The sequence below is a fragment of the Haliotis cracherodii genome, unplaced genomic scaffold (assembly GCF_022045235.1).
Source record: "Haliotis cracherodii isolate W230 unplaced genomic scaffold, xgHalCrac1.p SCAF_2, whole genome shotgun sequence".
Taxonomy (NCBI): Eukaryota; Metazoa; Mollusca; class Gastropoda; order Lepetellida; family Haliotidae; genus Haliotis; species Haliotis cracherodii.
The window spans coordinates 10,244,576-10,265,178 of NW_027266275.1; the positions used below are offsets into that span (position 1 = coordinate 10,244,576).

Here is a 20,603-nt window from a genome sequence, read left to right on the forward strand (position 1 = left end):
GATGTTTACCACTTCGGTGAAACCCACGAGCACGGGTATGGTGCTGACAAACCTAGAAACATAATCGGGGCGAACCGGGATTCGAACCAACCATAGGTTTCTGGCGTGCCAAGGGACGCAACTCTGCACAGCGAATCGCGGCACCCTAGACAACTGGGCCACCCCTGCCCCCCAGAATATAAAGAATATCCTCAAACAGAAACAAAGAAAAATGCCTGAAGACTACACTGCTAAGTCTCAATGCTACAACTGTCCCGGCTCATGGGGATGAAATACATTACTGCCATACTAACAGTCAAATGTTGATGATCAATACATTGAATTAGCGTGTATAAAACATTCATCTGAGATACATATCAGGATCCAAACAAATATGGCTCACCTATATCCAGGACAGAGCGATAAGAAACTTGCAGACAAGATTCTACACTGTCGTCCTTGTGAGGCTCAGTACAAGTTAGTGTTAAAAACATAAGGGAGTTCTAGGATCCTTGAGAATTGCTCTAGGGATTTGTTATTGGAATCTAGGGACCCCTCAGTCTTTCCCTTTTAACATTAGGGCAATGGCAAGGGACCCCTTGACTTCCATGGCTAATTACAAACACTGCTACTATATGTACTAGTTGGCTGAAGAAAGGATGGTTTGGTTTTCAATATGTTTTATTCTTTTCAGTGCAGATAGCTAGGTTCTGCCAACCTTGTAACCAGTTAGTATCAATTTTCTCAACCAATATTCGATAAAGTTCAGCAGGTACCATTGAAAAGAAGTAGAAAGATGTTGAAAACCATATGTCAATCTGCTTTCATTGATACGACAGAGTTCTAAATTCCTCGTAAAGATATAATTAGTTCGTTAATGATTTAGTATGGAAATACTATTTTCTATAATACTAACTGCATGTAGTTTAAATAACAAAAGGATTTACAAACTAAAACTACTGAAAGACTCAACATAATCAGTGCAACAAATTTACAGCCCTTAAAGAAAATAGACATCCTTACAATTCTTGTAAATTTGACTTCTGAATATTATCATACTGTGAATAGGCATCACATGACATATATCTCTCTACAAACCTAGTTTCTCTGTTACAGCTACTACTTGTTGTTTCTCGCCACACTCAGCAATATTCCCGCTATATGATGGCGGTCTGTAAATAATCCAGGCTGGACCATTCAATCCAGTGATCGACATCATGAGCATCGATCCTCGCAAATAGGATACGATGGCATGCATCAACCAAGTCAGCGAGCCTGACCACCCGATCCTGTTAGCCGCCTTTTACGACAAGCATAGTTGCCTTTTAAGGCAAGCATGGGTGGCTGAAGAGCTATTGTAACCTGGATCTTCACAGGGTTTCTCTATGTTCCCAAGGAACCTTATTAGCTCAAACACTATAAATTCAACACCGTTTAAGACCATGTAACTTTATTGTTGAGTTGAATCATTAGCTGCATCATCGTATAATATTGGCAATCTGCTTGTCTCTATCGACAGGTGTAATACCACTCAACATTTGATACGAATATTCTGAGTTCATGTGTGGACTGAGTGCTACTGATTGCTTGTCACACACAGGACCTTATCTGAAGTTGAGTAGTGTATGTTTGATGGTCCCTAGGACTTTGAGTTAACAATGATTTACTGTATTTTTAAAAGAAAGTCCTTCAATATGTACTCATAACAAAACAACTGTCTTATAAAATGCCATTATGCAGCACAGCAGACTCTAACAATCATAACAACATATATTTAGGAACATAATGTTTTCCATATATTTCATATGGGAGACACAATCAGATATCACTCACAATTTCACTGTTGTTATTCTCAACATCAGCCATTTGAACAGCAAGTAAAACATTCTTTGACATGGGTTGTTTTCTTAAATTAAATATATTCTATCCGGAAACAATAATATACTTTCTTATGTATAATATACTATTAATATTCTAATAGTGTTTTATTAATTGACATTAACTGTGAAATGATGTTCGTAGAAATGTTCTAGCTACAGTGAAACACTATTTGTACAGAAACCCCTCCCTCCTGTTTCTGGAGGAAACATCTGGAGGAGGGGGATAGAATGGTTTTAACCCGGATGACATCACTGGTAGAGTCTGGAATAACAGGTTTTCACAGTGTATACACTACGCATGGTATTCATAGCTTCCCTAAATTCACCTGGTTAATGGACTGGGAAAAGAAAAATATGTTGGAGATTATATGCACCATCCCCCCCTCCCCCTCCCCCCCTCCCCACACCATACCTATACACACCCTACCTACACACTTACCTACACACCCTACCTACACACCCTACCCCATCTCACACATCGCACCTACCCACACCAAGCCCCACCTCCCACACTACCCCAACCCCACACACCCTACCTCCCACACACCTTACCTACACACATCCTACCCCACCTCCCACACTCACCCTACCCCAACCCCACACACCCTACCTCCCACAAACCTTACCTACACACATCCTACTCTACCTCATACACTCACCCTACCCCAGTAAACACTACCATACCTCCCACACACATCCTACCTCAATAAACCCTACCCTACCTCCCACACACCCTACCCCAATAAACCCTACCCTACCTCCCACTCTCACCCTACCCCACACACTGTACCTACACACACCCTACCCTACCTCCCACACTCACCCTACTCCAATAAACCCTACCCTATCTCCCAAACTCACCCTACCCCAATAAACCCTACCATACCTCCCACTCATCCTACCCCAATAAACCCTACCATACCTCCCAAACTCACCCTACCCCAATAAACCCTACCATACCTCCCAAACTCACCCTACCCCAATAAACCCTACCATACCTCCCGCTCACCCTACCATACCTCCCACTCATCCTACCCCAATAAACCCTACCATACCTCCCACTCACCCTACCCCAATAAACACTACCATACCTCCCCCACACCCTACCATACCTCCCACTCACCCTACCCCAATAAACACTACCATACCTCCCACACACCCTACCATACCTCCCACTCACCCTACCCCAATAAACACTACCATACCTCCCCCACACCCTACCATACCTCCCACTCACCCTACCCCAATAAACACTACCATACCTCCCCCACACCCTACCATACCTCCCACTCACCCTACCCCAATAAACACTACCATACCTCCCACACACCCTACCATACCTCCCACTCACCCTACCCCAATAAACACTACCATACCTCCCACACACCCTACCATACCTCCCACTCACCCTACCCCAATAAACACTACCATACCTCCCACACACCCTACCATACCTCCCACTCACCCTACCCCAATAAACACTACCATACCTCCCACACACCCTACCATACCTCCCACTCACCCTACCCCAATAAACACTACCATACCTCCCACTCACCCTACCCCAATAAACACTACCATACCTCCCACACACCCTACCCCTCCCCCATACCCTACCCCTACCTACCACACCATACCTACACACATTAATTAAACAAGGTTCCATTGTACATGTTAATATAAATAGTTCAAAAGTAGAGAAAATATATAGTGACTATGACCAAAATATTAGTAGAAGTGTGTATTCACTGTGACAACAGTGCCAGATTGTTAGTAGTGTCTCTGTACATATTGGTCAGTATTTTGGAAGTCAATCTTTGGCAGTGACTGAGACAAGGGTAGGACAAGATGCGTCTCCATGGGAGGCGTGAACATAAACGTCCTTGAGTCCTCCGACATACACGCTGGGTGATTGACAAAATCTTCAGGAAATAACCTCTAGTGGTAAAATATATGTAAGTCAAAAGTCACAGGCTCCACCCGAATTGCCCAAGTATGTAGCAATTAAATAAGTTATTAAGTTTGAAATCTGAACAGTTCTGTCACTACACATATCAGACACTGTGTAGTCAGTTGGTCCACAAGGGGCGGACCATACCAATATTGATGTATGTTACCATTCACTGTACTGCATGTTAATGGCTGATTAAGCCAAGCACATTAACATCAGATCTCAACTCTTGCTACTGCTAAACAAAGATCTGACGACATTCCATTGAAGGTCCCATCAGAACGACCTTTAAGCGACTTTGACCAACCAATGAAGTGACCAATCAGAAGTCGAAATTAGCCAATCAGAAAGCATCTTTCTTAAGTTTTTAGTTTCAAACTGGCGACTTCCATTCCAGATACGCTTTGAAAAGTATTTTGACCAAATTATCAATTCAAAAATTGGAAAGCTGACAAATGAACATTCTGGAATGTCTGGTAGATGGCCAAGATTGTATGGCAGTATTTACCATTGGCTTTGTAAAGTCTTTCCAGTTCAAATATTTGTCCAATATTGACGTGAGAGATGGACAACGATTGTGACACAATCATTTGTACAGCCTGTAAACATCAACCCTTGTTAACCTTTTTGAGGTTGAATAATTAGAAAACAAATTCTGACTGTATCCTTCCTGATCTTGTAAGTGACGCTCCGACGGAATGTCCTCAAATCTTTGATGAGCAGGAGTGAGAACTAAGATCTGATATTAATGAGTTTGCTGATAAAGTACACTGTAGTTTTGTTATCATGGAAGATTTACTCAAAAAAGAATGTAAAAAACATGATATATATAATCTATTTGACTTATTTTTCATGGTGTCCTTAGTCAGTGACTTACAAGACTATATATACTACTCAAAACAAGTTAAGAACCACCCAATTCTTTAATATTACTATAGTTAATCTGCCATGGCATGGCAGATGAACTGCAGTAATATGAAAGAAATGGGTGTTTTTTACTTCTTTTGTTTGTTTGTTTGTTTCTTGTTTAACGCCGCACTCAGCAATATTCAAGCTATATGATGGCGGTCTGTAAATAATCGAGTCTGGACCAGACAATCCAGAGATTGATATCATGAGCATCTAACTTCTTTCGAGTAGTAGATATTGAAAAACCTATTCATAATTTTAAGGAAATAACAGTAAATTAACACCGTAGCTGGTAATCCTAACATATACCACATTTCAGCTACATTTCAGAACCCCTTGACTTATAAAGTATATCAATACTTATATAGTATACAATGTTTCATCTAGGCAGACATAGCCCAGGCTATAAGGTGGAGATAACATAACCCTGATGGACGAGGATGAGCTGTACACCCTCAGAACTTATCATTGTACCACTTGATCACCTGACAGAGAGGTTGGTTCGCCTACTGAGTATAGACTCAGCAAGGCTGGAGGGGATCTTGTAGATCCCTACTTCATGTAAGGCAGCTTTAGGGTCTGTTGACTTGGCATTGGGGTCCTTCTTGGCTTCATGGAGGGCTGAATATAGGACCTCCTTCAGGAGGATGGCGGAGCCTGTCTTTAATGTCAGCAACGTGCAGGCTTCCTTCACTCTGAAACATTTACAGGTTAATGAGTCCAGTAATGACAAGGCCGTAGGTAACTTTTTTTGACAGGGGGGGCAAATCAGATAATTCATTTCTTATTCAAGTTAACTTTCACAAGGAAAAAAAATTTTTTCTATAAAAAATTCAGGGGGGGCAACTGCCCAACCTGCCCAGCTGGCTGGCTACGGCACTGTAATGACACTCACATATTGTTCATTTAAGAATTGACTTCAATATTTTTTGCATTTATGGAGGAATATAAGATAGCTATGTGATAAGTCGCAAAGAACAATGAAGAACAAAGTGGGGTTTATTTATTTATAAAACATTGTTCTATCATGACGTCATTTCTGGAGATTTGAACATACGCTCGCAACTTGATGACGTTGTATAACGAAGAACGTTATTTTTGAGAGGGGAGTGTCTAGTGAGTTGTTCCCCAAAGATGTAGGTGGGCAACGCAGATAATCCAGTGATTGATATTATGAGCAAGGATCCAATGCCATCAATGTACAAGGTGACACCTTCAACCAAGTCACCAAGTCGGACCACCCAATCGGTAACCAGCATAGATTGCTGGGGATCAATTCTAAACCGGAATCCCCATAGGGGATTAAGCTAAGTTTGTTGTTTGTTTGTTGTTAAACGCCGCACTCAGCAATATGCCAGTTATATGACGGCAGTCTGTAAATAATCGAGTCTGGACCAGACAATCCAGTGATGGACATCATGAGCATCAATCCATGCAACTGGGATACGATGACATGCATCAACCAAGTCAGTGAGCCTGACCACCCGATCCCGTAAGTTGCCTCTTACGACAAGCATAGTCACCTTTTACGGCAAGCATGGGTTGCTGAAGACCTATTCTACCTTGGGTCTTCAAGGGTCCTAAGCTAAGTAGAGAATGTGACTACCATAGACACCTTTAATCACTTTCAGACAGGTGAGAATTTGTTGACAGCATCAGCAACAATCAACACCACTGGGTACAATGACACAATAAGCAGAGGCCACAAATTGTAACCACACAATCCTCATTGATCTGCTCATGAGATACTCATGGCTGATTCTACTACAGGGAAACCTGAGAGGTCACTCACTCTCTGAAGTAGGTCTCTGGTTTGTTGGTGAACTCGCCAAACAGTGGGAAGACGTTACGAGTCATATCGAACTGGAGCTGTGCTGCGCCCCCCTCGTTGAAGTGGTTGGACAGGATCACCTGGAACACGATCACACACCATGGTCAACACAAGCACTCACGTTTAAGGTTCTTTTTAACAGATTTTTCCCCAAAGTGAGGCAGGTCATAGACGCTTATCACTTCGGTAAAACACGGGTATAGGTCACACTAAAAAAAGAACAGTTATCATGGAAAAAATGGGCTTCAAATCCCCAACCAGCAGATCCTGGCAAGGCTGCTAAGGGATGCAACTCTGCAAGAATCACTGGAAATGCTGAGATGCAGACTCTAACTAAAGTTTTGGAGTGTGGTAAAAAAGTGTAATATCATGTGAAAAAGAATCATGTTAATCATACCGCGATGCAGATTTTAACTTCGACATTTCTGTTAGACGTAAGACGGAAGATCCATACATTCATAAATTCATCATGTGACAATACTTAACTGTTTTTCAGCAACATAATGACTTCCAAAATGATACCGTGTGTACATGATGAGTGTGTTTTAAGCCAACCAATCAGACACCTTGTATCACTGAGTAATGGATATTTCAATACTATGTTACTTGAAAACATGGCTCTCATTGGCCAGCATAATATTGCTGTAGAATGCTTTATGTCACTTGTGCATAAATAATTTACACTCCGACATATTTTATGCATGAAAATAATTCATCAGAAAAATGTCCCTAATTGTAATTGGGGGAGGGCAAGCATAAAATCGTAATTTTAGTCTCAAAGTCATAAACATTACGCCAGAATCGTAGTAGTTGGCATCTGTGGCAATGTGTTGAGTACCTCGTCGAGGATGAACTTATTAATTTTCTCCGCCAGTCGCTGCCAGAACTTGTGGAAGAGTGGTTTGCTGAGGAGATCCTCCATGACAGCGAGATGATCCTTGAGGACAAGCAGCATCTCACAGGCCGACGCAGACAGGCCAAGTGTAATCATCAGATCCTTATGTGATGGTAGGGAAATCCATCTGCAAGAGATCCATCAAACCAGGGTCTTCAATATGACAACAAATGCCTTAACCATTCTGCCCAATGCATTCTGAAAAGAATGGTAGGTACATTTCCCCACAGCAAAGTGACTTACCATCAATTAGATTTACCAACCTTTCGTAATTTTGGTCTCGAAACCAAGATTCATCTACTCCATCTACACTTAGCTGATGACCAACGAATGAACTTAAAGGTACTCTCTGCCCACTTGTAAGGCTGTCCAGGCTCAACTTGAAGGTACTCTCTGCCCACCTGTAAGGCTGACCAGGTCAAACTTAAAGGTACTCTCTGCCCACCCCTAAAGCTGACCAGGTCAATCTTAAAGGTACTCTCTACCCACCAGTAAAGCTGACCAGGCCAAACTTAAAGGTACACTCTGCCCACTTGTAAGGCTGACCAGGCTAAACTTAAAGCTACTCTCTGCCCACTTGTAAGGCTGACCAGGCTAAACTTAAAGGTACTCGCTGTCCACTCTGACAAGGCTAAACTTAAAGGTGCACTCTGCCCACCTGTGAAGCTGACCAGGCTAAAACTTAAAGGTACTCTCTGTCCACTCTGACAAGGCTAAACCTAAAGGTACTCTCTGCCCACCTGTAAAGCTGACCAGGTCAAGCTTAAAGGGAATCTCTGCTCACTTGTAAGGCTGACCAGGCTAAACCTAAAGGTACTCTCTGCCCACCTGTAAAGCTGACCAAGTCAAGCTTAAAGGGAGTCTCTGCTCACTTGTAAGGCTGACCAGGCTCAACTTAAAGGTACTCTCTGCTCACCTGTAAAGCTGACCAAGTCAAACTTAAAGGGACTCTCTGCCCACCCCTAAAGCTGACCAGGTCAATCTTAAAGGTACTCTCTACCCACCAGTAAAGCTGACCAGGCCAAACTTAAAGGTACACTCTGCCCACTTGTAAGGCTGACCAGGCTAAACTTAAAGCTACTCTCTGCCCACTTGTAAGGCTGACCAGGCTAAACTTAAAGGTACTCTCTGCCCACTTGTAAGGCTGACCAGGCTAAACTTAAAGGTACTCTCTGCCCACTTGTAAGGCTGACCAAGTCAAGCTTAAAGGGAGTCTCTGCTCACTTGTAAGGCTGACCAGGCTAAACCTAAAGGTACTCTCTGCCCACCTGTAAAGCTGACCAGGTCAATCTTAAAGGTACTCTCTACCCACCAGTAAAGCTGACCAGGCCAAACTTAAAGGTACACTCTGCCCACTTGTAAGGCTGACCAGGCTAAACTTAAAGGTACTCTCTGCCCACTTGTAAGGCTGACCAGGCTAAACTTAAAGGTACTCTCTGCCCACTTGTAAGGCTGACCAGGCTAAACTTAAAGCTACTCTCTGCCCACTTGTAAGGCTGACCAGGCTAAACTTAAAGGTACTCGCTGTCCACTCTGACAAGGCTAAACTTAAAGGTGCACTCTGCCCACCTGTGAAGCTGACCAGGCTAAAACTTAAAGGTACTCTCTGTCCACTCTGACAAGGCTAAACCTAAAGGTACTCTCTGCCCACCTGTAAAGCTGACCAGGTCAAGCTTAAAGGGAATCTCTGCTCACTTGTAAGGCTGACCAGGCTAAACCTAAAGGTACTCTCTGCCCACCTGTAAAGCTGACCAAGTCAAGCTTAAAGGGAGTCTCTGCTCACTTGTAAGGCTGACCAGGCTAAACCTAAAGGTACTCTCTGCCCACCTGTAAAGCTGACCAAGTCAAGCTTAAAGGGAATGTCTGCTCACTTGTAAGGCTGACCAGGCTAAGTTTAAAGTCTTTATCTCCCACCTGTCCTTCCTGTAGGGCTGACTCCTGGCCTGGAAGTCGGTGAAGACGTAGCTCACACTGTTCTTCAACATGTCCACCTTGAGGGACTCGAACAGATCATTGATGTCATCAAACACGGTGGTGTTCAGAGTCGGCAGGCTGCTTATATCCAGGTCCTCACTCAGCTGGACAGAGAAACAGTGGTTTGTTTAGGATAGCTGTCTGTGTATCCAATATCAACTTACACTTAAATATACAAATATTTAACGTTACTGTTTTACCACTAAAACGAGGTGAAACGGTTGGTTGGTTGTTTTACGCCGTACTCAGCAATATTCCATCTTTATGACGGCGGTCTGTAAATAATCGAGTCTGGACCAGACAATCCAGTGATTGATATCAGGAGCATCGATCCACACAATTGAGATCGATGACATGCTTCAACCAAGTCAGCGAGCCTGACCACCTGATCCTGTTAGTCGCCTCTTACGACAAGCATAGTCACCTTTTACGTCAAGAACAGGTTGCTGAAGACCTATTCCTCGCCGGATCTTCACAGATCAGGTGACACAGAGTTTAATGTCCTGTACAAGATTTTTTCACTCATACAGTGTCAGATATTCATGTGTGTATGCGGCTGATTGAACTAGTCTGAACTTATCTTGTTTTTATGTGATACATAGACACATCTTTCTGACTCTGAACTGGAAAGTTGTCATTTGAACGAACCCCCTGGTATGTCCATGTGTCAGGCAGGGTGACCATTACCATTACCAGTACCATTAAAGGTCATTGGGTATGACTCAGCGAGGGGATGGAACCGCTCACCTTCTGTTTTCCAGTCAGAAGTGGATGGATGTATGAAGGAATGATATATTCCAATATTGCAACATGATGGCAGCCTTTGAATAATTGAGTCAAATATAGCCCAGATCAGTGATTTGATTCACACATTGCCCCCACAATTGTACCCACTATACCTGCAGCGTGAGTGAGTGAGTGAGTGAGTGAGTGAGTGAGTGAGTGAGTGAGTGAGTGAGTGAGGGTTGGTGGGTGATTGAGTGAGTGAGTGAGTGAGTGAGTGGGATTTACCAATTGCACCTACACTTTCTACCCACTGAACCTGTGTCATAGACATAATGGACAAATGCTATTTGTGAGTGAATGAATGAATGAATGAGTGGTTGAGTGAGTGTGTGTCTTATCGAGTGAGAAAGTCTTAACACCATGTTTTAGCTATATTTCAGAATAAAGGGCTTAGGTAGGGTGGTGGGTGGGTTGGTGGGTGAGTGAGTGAGCAGATGTGTGAGGGTGTGGATGTGGGTGTGGGTGTGTGGGTCAAAGAATAGGTGGATGGGAGGGTGAGTGAGTGAGTATGGTTTTACGCCGCTTTTAGCAATATTCCTGCAATATCACGGCGGGGGACACCAGAAATGGGCTTCACACATTGTACCCATGTTGGGAATCGAACCCGGGTCTTTGGCGTGATGAGCGAATGCTTTAATCACTAGGCTACCTGACCACCCCTGGATGGGAGGGACCATGAGTGAGTGAGTGAATGGGTTGTTAGTGTTACTAAATGATATAAGTCCTATCCACTTCTGACAATGCACATCAAAGCCAGCTTATGTTTCAGTAAGCTAATGTCTTACTGTTCACAATAATAGCGTTACACATTATTATCATTGCATCCCACATGACATCACAGTGCGGGGAAAAGAACAACAATTATGTGGAACTTGCATTATAACAGCATCAATATTTCTAGTCAATATACATACAATGATTAATGTTGTCAAGGTGCTACAGAAATAGAGGACAACATTTCAGCCTTGAAAGTATTGAAATATGGATGCCTTTTCCTTCTGGATTCAAAATTTGCTTATTATGGACTATAATCTGGACTGGTTTGACTTGCGTTCAGTGTTAATCAGCATCTAGTGAACAAGGGGGCTAATAAAAATGGTGCCAGCAAGACAACTGAGAGTTGAAGCGTTGTTGCCCTTCAACTTGAACATACAAGGGCAGAAAAGCAGTACCTTGCTGGAGTCAGCGGACTGGCTGAGGGAGAGGGACCGAGGTCGGTCACCTTTTGCTTTACTCTGTTTCTCCTTCTTCATCCTCTGGGAATGTGTGGATTTTTGATACATTAGCTGGATAAAAAACTGAAACAAACAACAAATTGAATCATGTCAAGAACGGAATCAGCAATATCACAGCAGGGGACACACATTGTACCCATGTCAGAAATCGAACCCCGTCTTTCAACATGACAAGCAAACGCTTTTGCCACTAAGTTTCCCAACCGCCCCATCAAGAACAGAAAGTGGACTGATGTCATCATTGTAAATCATCTGTTTGGGGTGCAATCAAATTTGTGTGCACTGTGCTGGTGTCACAGAATGAGTATCATACTGTGAGGTCCTGACCACTGAAACAAGATGATACATGTATCTATGAGGAGCACATGTCTTTTGGCTTGAAACTTGGCATGTGCATCTTCAAATCATCTTATAAGAACAAAATTTACAAAGTGTCCATCCTTTAGGTAAATCTCACTCCACTCCTGAAGCACCTCCCCCACATAGTGCACTGTGTTGAGTATAGAGCAGAAGCAGCTCCCTTCAGGGTTATCTACAACTAACCACTGTCTCACTCCACTCCTGAAGCACCTCTCCCACATAGTGCACTGTGTTGAGTATAGCGCAGAAGCAGCTCCCTTCAGGGTTATCTACAACTAACCACTGTCTCACTCCACTCCTGAAGCACCTCCCCCACATAGTGCACTGTGTTGAGTATAGCGCAGAAGCAGCTCCCTTCAGGGTTATCTACAACTAACCACTGTCTCACTCCACTCCTGAAGCACCTCTCCCACATAGTGCACTGTGTTGAGTATAGCGCAGAAGCAGCTCCCTTCAGGGTTACCTACAACTCACCACTGTCTCACTCCACTCCTGAAGCACCTCCCCCACATAGTGCACTGTGTTGAGTATAGCGCAGAAGCAGCTCCCTACAGGGTTGTGTGTCTCCTGCTGCATCACCTGCACCACGCGGACACGGAAGTCCTCCAGTAGCTCTAGCTGCAGCCCGAGGAAGCGCAACTTGCTGGTCACATCAGGCAGTGGCTTGTACCGGTCTGGAGATGACAGAGACAGGTTTAGCAAATGAATTAGACAAAACAAATGTGTGTGCCTCTCTGTGATGTCTGATGTACCTGTGATGTGTGGCCCCTTGAATGAGTGACCCCGTGTTGTTTGACTTACCAATGATGTGTGGCTTACTTGTGATTTTTACTCCCTGTGCTCCGTGACTCCAAACGATAAGTGACTCACCTGTGACATGTGACCCCCTGCGACGTGTGACTCCCTGTGATGTGTGACTCCCTGTGATGTGTGACCCCCTGTGATGTGTGACCCCTGTGATGTGTGACCCCCTGTGACATGTGACCCTCTGGGATGCGTGACTCACCTGTGATGGTGAGGAGGAGTGTCATGAAGCTTTCCCCACACTCAGGCACCTTCAGCTCGTCCACATCTGCGATGTCCCTGTACTGGGACTGCCAGGCAGTGGGGGAGGACAGCATTGCTTCGATCTTCTGTATGGCAACTGAAACACAAATAGTGCACATCTCACATGATGACCTTCCACACACTGTAACTATCAAACATGAGGATGGAGGAGGAGGAGGAAGAGGAGGAGAGGAGGAAGAGGAAGAGGAGGAGGAAGAGGAGGTAGAGGAGGAAGAGGAGGGAGGAGGATGAGGAGGAGGAAGAGGAGGAGGAGGAAGAGGAAGAGGAAAAGAGGAGGGAGGAGGAAGAGGAAGAGGAGGAAGATGAAGAGGAGGAGGAAGAGGAGGAGGAAGAGGAGGAGGAGGGAGAGGAGGAGGAGGAAGAGGAGGAGGAGAGGAGGAAGAGGAGGGAGGAGGAGGAGGAAGAGAGGAGGAAGAGGAGGTGGAAGATGAGAGGAAGAGCAATAGGAAGAGGAAGAGGAGGAGGATGGGGAAGAGGAGGAGGAGGAAGAGGAGGAGGAGGAGGAAGAGGAGGAGGAGGAAGAGGAGGAAGACGAAGAGGAGGGAGGAGGAAGAGGAGGAAGAGGAGGAGGAAGAGGAAGAAGAGGAGAGGAGGAGGAGGAGGAGGAGGAAAGAGGAAAAATATAACAGCATTTTCTGCAGACTTTGGGCTGGACATCAGCCTGTAAACAGGTCCAGATAAATACTGAGATTATGATGATTATGTGATTATGATCATAATGATGATGATGATGATGCAGCAACTTACACCTCTTCTCAATAATGAGCCACTTGTCGATGGCGTCGCCCGAGGAGAGCACGTGGAGACAGCCGGGCTCTGTGCTGGGGTAGTTGTAGGTGAGCCTCAGCTCCCTGTCAAACAGCAGGGCCTCGTCCACCATGTGGGAGAAGAAGTGCTCATCATAGACCAGGTCCGGCAGGTCGTTCACCATCTTCTCCATCACCAGGATCACCAGGCCTCGCATTAACTCGATCTGCCAACAGCAAGGTTGTAAAGTGATTTAAATCAACATGATTGGTCACTCAATACCTTTGCACTGGATTTCAAATTTTAAAAAATATGGTTACAGTCACTGCAGCTGCTTTTTGTGAAAATAATTGTGTGTGTATTTTTGAGTTTATGTCACACTCAACAATAGTCCATCTATAATATGGCAGCCTGTAAATAATCAATTCTGGACCAGACAAACCAATGATTGATGTTATAAACAACAATCAATGCCATCGATGATACAAATCAAGTCCCCGAATCTGACCACTAGATCCACTGTCACCTATTATACCAGCATAGGTTGCTGGGAACCTATTCTAACACGGAATCCCCATGAAGGAAACAAAATGTGACTTCCTAAAACAGTAGCATAATGTAGCCCTGACAAAAAGTGTACCGTACATCCGTAGTGGGCACATTAACAAATGTTTTAGAGCAGAGCTAATCATATCTCTAGGGCTATTTGGAAAGAACTGGACTTTTAGAATCCTAAATAATATTTAGGAATTCTGTGGCCAGTGACGGACGTTTTTATCTCCAAATGTATCTACATATATATATATATACGGAACCTGTGGCAGCTCAGACACAGTGATTTATGTACCATATATATATTTATCATTAAATCCATTAATTGCAGGTCTATATAGGCCTTATTTATTATAAAGAGTGAGTGAGTGGGTTGTGTTTAACGCCGCTTTAAACAGTATTCCAGTTATATCGCGGCGTGTCAGCTTTATGTGGGAGAAGTCCGAAGTGATGCAGGTCTCAGATGTTTATCACTTTGGTGAAACCCACGAGCACGGGTATGATGCTGACAAACCTAGAAACATAATCGGGGCGAACCGGGATTCAAACCCACAACCATAGGTTTTTCTCGTGTCCACAGGACGCAACTCTGCACAGCGAATCACTGCGCCTTAGATGACTGGGCCACCCGTGCCCCTCTTTTTTATTATATACACATGCAGAATAATTAAATTCATTATACATCGTGATACTTTTGAGTCGATATATCAATACTAACATTTCCAATCAATGACATCCCTATTATATCATGGGATGACACATGTGTATGGTGCTGACAAACCAAGGATAATAATCTAGCAATTCTGTGATTGGAACTCACTGTCATCACATCCTGGCATGTCTAAGGGAAGCAACTCTGTTTCTCTGACATTTATATATATATATGAATGATAACATGGGAGACAACATCTTGGGATATGTCCAAGATATGTCCTGACTGACCTTGGCATTGAGGTTGTCGTGGCCAGCCTCCTTCAGCAAGGGCTGGATGTTGATCATCAGGAAGTCAGTGTGGTCTCGGATCCAGCTCAACACTTGGGTGAAGTACCACTCTGGCTAAAAGGAGAAATAACAACATGACTGCCTTGAAGGCTTTACAGATTTTCTCTATCTTAGTGGTTGAGAAACCACATCTAATTCATGGATAAGTTCTCATGTTCGATTGTTAGATACATTTAGAAACAACTCGAAAAATAAATGGTTCCTGACAGAAACTTGTGTTGTAATCTCCATATCTACAATACTATCCTGGCAATAGCATTACCATTATAGACTGTTATAACTTAATTGAGTGAAAGGTTGTTTTTTTTACGTCACTGGTACAATATTCAAACATTTTCATGCAGCCTTAAATGATACAGACTAGTAACTGTGTTGGATTTAACGCCGCTTTGAACAGAATTCAGCTTAATGTGGGGGGAAAGCCCAAAGTGATGCAGGTCTCAGACGTTTACCGCTGTGATGAAACCCATGAGCATGGGTATGGTGCTGATAAACCTAGAAACATAATTGGGGTGATTCAAATCCATGATTACCATATTCGACATAATAAGCGCCCAGGGTGCTCTCAAAATTAGAAATAGAGGGCTCTTATTAGAATATTAGTTGGTGAAAAAAAACACAGTTGAAAGATCGTAATTTTCGTGGTTTATGCTGACAGCCTGAAATGTTTATATACAACAGACATTTTTTTCAAGGATTTACTTGCCCATAATTGAGGGTGCATACGAGTGTGTATCATACATGAATAAATAAGTCTTGTGTACATTGATCTATCGGAAGGGGTGCTAACTGAGGTTGTTCACTAGCCAATATATTAGCAAATATCGCTGTGGGTGCTTATTAGAGCGGGGCGCTTATTACATCGAATACGGTATTGTTTTTTTGGCATGCCCAAGGGACACAACTCTCCACAGCCATGACACAGACTTAGCCAGTCACGCCAGTGGTTGACTGCATAAACAATGGCTCATTTTGAGATAATGGTTATCAGACATTATTATTTCTCATTGCATATTTAATTATTTTTTTAGAAAAAGCCTAAAAAGTGGCATGATCTCTAAAACAAGTACTTGAATAAGCCTGGGCTCATTTATTTTGAAACAAACAGTTTATTTGTTCCTTTGAGTTTAAGCCAAATAAGTTATGTTAGACTCACAAAATAGTAATTGGACCTTCCCACTTTGAACAGTATTTTTCAGGTCAAAGACATTCACCACTTTGGTGAAAACCATGAGCAGATATGGTGCTGACAAACATGGAATCACAAGCACCTCGCTCTAATAAGCGCCCACGGCGATATTTGCTAATATATTGGCTCGTGAACAATCCCAATTAGCACCCTTTCCGATTGATCAATGTACACAATGCTTATTTATTCGCGTAAAATACGCACTCGTGTGTTATATGCACCCTTAATTATGGGCAATTAAATTCTGGAAAAATATATCTCTCGTATATAAACATTTCAGGCTGTCAGCATAAACCACAGAATTTATCTTACAACTTTTTTTCGACAAAAAAATGTTCTAATAACAGCCCCGTATTTCTAATTTTGTAAGCACCCTGGGCGCTTATTACGTCGAGTACAGTATATCTGAGATTTGAACCAATTATTACAAGTATCTGGAACATCTGTGGTACAGAACTCTGCACAGTGAACTGCAGTGTCTTAGACTGGGCTACAAATTTGCAAGAACTGAAATCCGTCATGCTCATGTAACACGGTCTGGAGTCATCCCACAGATGACAACCTTGCCAGTTTGCTGACGGGGTTAACCTCTTTAGTCATGTGGACAAGCCATCCGACCTTGGATCAGAAGTTCGAATCCCATCACAGAACTCGGGAGATTTTATGGCTGTACACTTACATCCTCCTTGTGTCCACCCCAACATTACAGTGCTCTCACCTTATCAAGGCTGTTGGTCTGTTTCTTCCCATAGAAGTGATACTTGAACCTCTTCTTCAGGGGCTTCAGCATCAGCTGCAGCGGTAGGATGAGGGGCTTCAGCCCCGGGATGTTCAGCAGGGCAGGACTCGACACCTGGGTCTCGATAGAGATGGTGTCACTAGCAGGGTCAAGGACACTCACTCAACATCATGTTCATGCATTCGTGACAGACTAGGGTTTTACAACACTTTTGGCAATGTTCTACCAATATTACAGCAGGGTCCTTAAAAAATATTGGTTGGTTGGTTTGTTGTTTTACGCCGCACACAGCAATATTCCAGCTATATGACGGCGGTCTGTGAATAATCGAGTCTAGACCAGAGTGAGTGAGTGAGTGAGTATGGTTTTACGCCGCTTTTAGCAATATTCCAGCAATATCATGGTGGGGGACACCAGAAATGGGCTTCACACATTGTACCCATGCCGGGAATCGAACCCAGGTCTTCGGTGTGACGAGCGAACGCTTTAACCACTAGGCTACCCGACCGCCCCTCCAGACCAGACAATCCAGTGTTTGACATCATGAGCATCAATCCACATAATTGGGATCGATGACCTGCACCAACCAAGTCAGCGAGCCTGACCACCCGATCCTGTAAAATGCCTCTTACGACAAGCATAGTCACCTTTAAAAAATAAGCTTCAAACAATGTACACATTGAGGGGATTGAACCTGGGACTGGCATGATGAGACTACACTTTTACCACCTGGCTACCACTCACCTACCACTCGGCTACCACTCGACTACCACTAGGCTACCCCACCCCACTGACCCTATTTAGGGACTGGACATTGAAAAAGTAGAATAATGTGATATTTTCAAGGTCCTCTCCTTATTGTTTTGAGAAATATTGGCAAACCCCGCTTTTTTGCTGTGTCATTCTTTCATGAACCATTCCCCTGTCTTTAATGTCACCACTCCCCTACAATAAATGGCCAGTCCCTTAGGCTGGGGGTGGCTGGGTGAAATTTGAAAAAGTAGAGCCGTGTCATTTCTTCATGCCCCCCACCAATATAGTTGTCAACATGTGTTCTGACATGTGTTGAATTTGTATGCACCATTTCAAATGTACTGACAGTAAAGCTTATTTCCCTATATTTTCCACTGTTCTCTCTGTCATTTCCATTAGTATGCATCCTACTCTTCAAATGGTTTGTCATTTTCACAAAAAGGATACGGTAAAACCAGTTGTAAGAGCTGCTTGAAGAGTGACTGCATTCTTGACTTCATCTCTGTGGCGTTTGCAACAATGGGTGCTTTAATAGTTGATGCCACCAGTGGCCACCTCATAGCCTTCAGGACATCCTCAAATTCCCTTTGTAAACAAAATCTTAAAATCAGTGAATATTGCTTATGCAATACAAACGTAACAATAAATTCATTTTTAGTCAACAAATATATACAAGAGAGAATTGATATGCAGGACTTCACTTCATAATTGAAAGAAAGTAAACAGAGAACTGTACATGTCTATAGATATGAAAGAAAATATTTCTAAAGCTTCATTTAATAAGCATATGGGGTGAGCGAGTGAGTATTGTTTTATGCTGCTTTTAGCAATATTTCAGCAATATCACGGCTAGGGACACCAGAAACAGGCTTCACACATTGTACCCATGTGGGGAATCAAACCCAGGCTGTTGGTGTGGTGAGCAAACGACTTAACCACTACCCTACCTCACCTACCCTACATTTTATAAGCATCCATCAATCTTCAGATTGATATTGAAATCTGTGAAAAATCATTTTAAATATATGTCACATATGTCCCAAACAGTGTGGGGTTATGTTTTCAATGACCTGGAGCCCCTTGAAACCTGAACCACTTGAATATCAAGCTGAAAGGCTTTCACTTACGCTGCTATTTTATCCTTGAGAAGCTTGTTCCAGAATAAGATGGTCTCCTTGGTGAACTGCACCAGGTTTTTGCACTGGGACTCCTCAAGGCTGTCGTAAAGGGCAGTCAGACTGTTGAACACCTCCACAGCATTCCCCATAGACTCTGTGATCAGTGCAGCTTGTAACTGGGAGCTGAAGACAATGTACCAGGTTTTAAAGCAGTTTTGCAAATCTGACGTTTCACTGTTTTGTATTGTTTCATGGCTTGCAATCAGCTATAGTATGCTTTATTAAAAAAAACCCATTATATTATAACTACTTTTAAATATTATAAGTTTCACTCCGAGCGGGTCCACTTTCATTATAGATTTCACGGAATGAAAGCCAAGCTGTACAAACATCTAATCTTAGTCATGGTTCCTTGAGAAATAGTTGCTTGATATTCTGTCTGTTATCTGTTTAGAAACAGCAAAAATCAAATTGCATGACAAGAACAAATTAACATTTAATAATAATAATAATAATAATAATAATAATAATAATAATAATAATATGTGCATTTATAATGCACCAGGTTCCATTCACCAAGTGGATGCTCATGGTGCTACACCATTATTACCCCGGTCAAAGGATCAGTGATTTTCATCCTCACCTCCCTGAGGAGTGTACACCCAAGCTGCCCATAATTAAGGCGCTAGAAGGTTCACAGCGACATTACCATCTCATCCTACCGGGTACCCTCTCACTGCTGGGTGAACTGAGGCACATTTCGAACAAAGTCACTTGCCTAAGGAGACACCACAGGTACGTGCGTTTCAGTGTGGGACAGGACCGAAGTCCTTGAAACGCTCAGGAGTCAAGCTACTGAATGCGGTCACCCATCCAACTACTCTCCGAGACCGACATTGTTTAACTTCACCTGATTAGTGACCTGTGCACTGTGCACAGGACCATGTGCCACCACGAAAAGAAAAGAGTGTGATATTATTGATCCTCCTCACCTGCAGTCTTCCACCTTTGCAACAATGCTGAGGTACTTGGTGTATTGCTCCAGCTCCTCCACCTGCTGTGTGAGTACTGTCAGATCATCCAGCATAGGCTTGTGTACTCGCAGGTGGTCCAGGATATCGTGCCTCACCGTTTCCTGATTCTCACCAACCTTCTTAATCTGTTTGCTGATAGTTTGAGCATTTTTGATTGCCTTCTTTATTTCTGACGGAACTTCTGAACTGGCAAGTGAGACCTAAATAAATACAAAATAGAGACACTTTTACAATGGATCAATTTTCCAAAGGCTTTACATATTTGTTGGTAAATGATTATCATAGAAATATATATAGAGCTTTTAAAAACATTTTATGATTTGTGGGCAATAGTAAGTATAGAAATGTAGACAAGCTTCTAGCCGTCAGATGTTACTAGTCTTTGACAACAAGAACCTTGCCAAGTAGAAGTGAGCTATTTTAATCACCATTTAACCCCAGTAGTGCTTTAAAGGACAAGTGAAAATAAACGAAGAACTTCAACCAAACACTGGCCTTTAATTTCTTGCAATGCCACAAAATGCATCCATCTTTTTAAAATCATAGGTATGCTTACACCAAGGTATATCATGGATAGCAACTTCTATATCATACATACACA

The 20,603-nt window shown here is 43.0% G+C and overlaps 1 protein-coding gene across 1 annotated transcript; it reads right to left on the reverse strand.

Moving 5' to 3' along the window:
* Window positions 1-3,491: 3,491 nt before the first annotated feature.
* Window positions 3,492-20,136, reverse strand: LOC139468670 (RAD50-interacting protein 1-like). The gene is made up of 13 exons (XM_071250796.1): window positions 19,961-20,136; window positions 18,978-19,151; window positions 18,298-18,435; window positions 17,077-17,236; window positions 15,110-15,223; window positions 13,616-13,841; window positions 12,807-12,944; window positions 12,275-12,474; window positions 11,378-11,503; window positions 9,360-9,523; window positions 7,389-7,572; window positions 6,512-6,630; window positions 3,492-5,414 (listed from the first exon to the last, which is right to left on the reverse strand). The coding sequence occupies exons 1-13, from the start codon at window positions 20,053-20,055 to the stop codon at window positions 5,201-5,203; spliced, it is 2,052 nt and encodes a 683-aa protein (XP_071106897.1). The 5' UTR covers window positions 20,056-20,136; the 3' UTR covers window positions 3,492-5,200.
* Window positions 20,137-20,603: the final 467 nt, after the last annotated feature.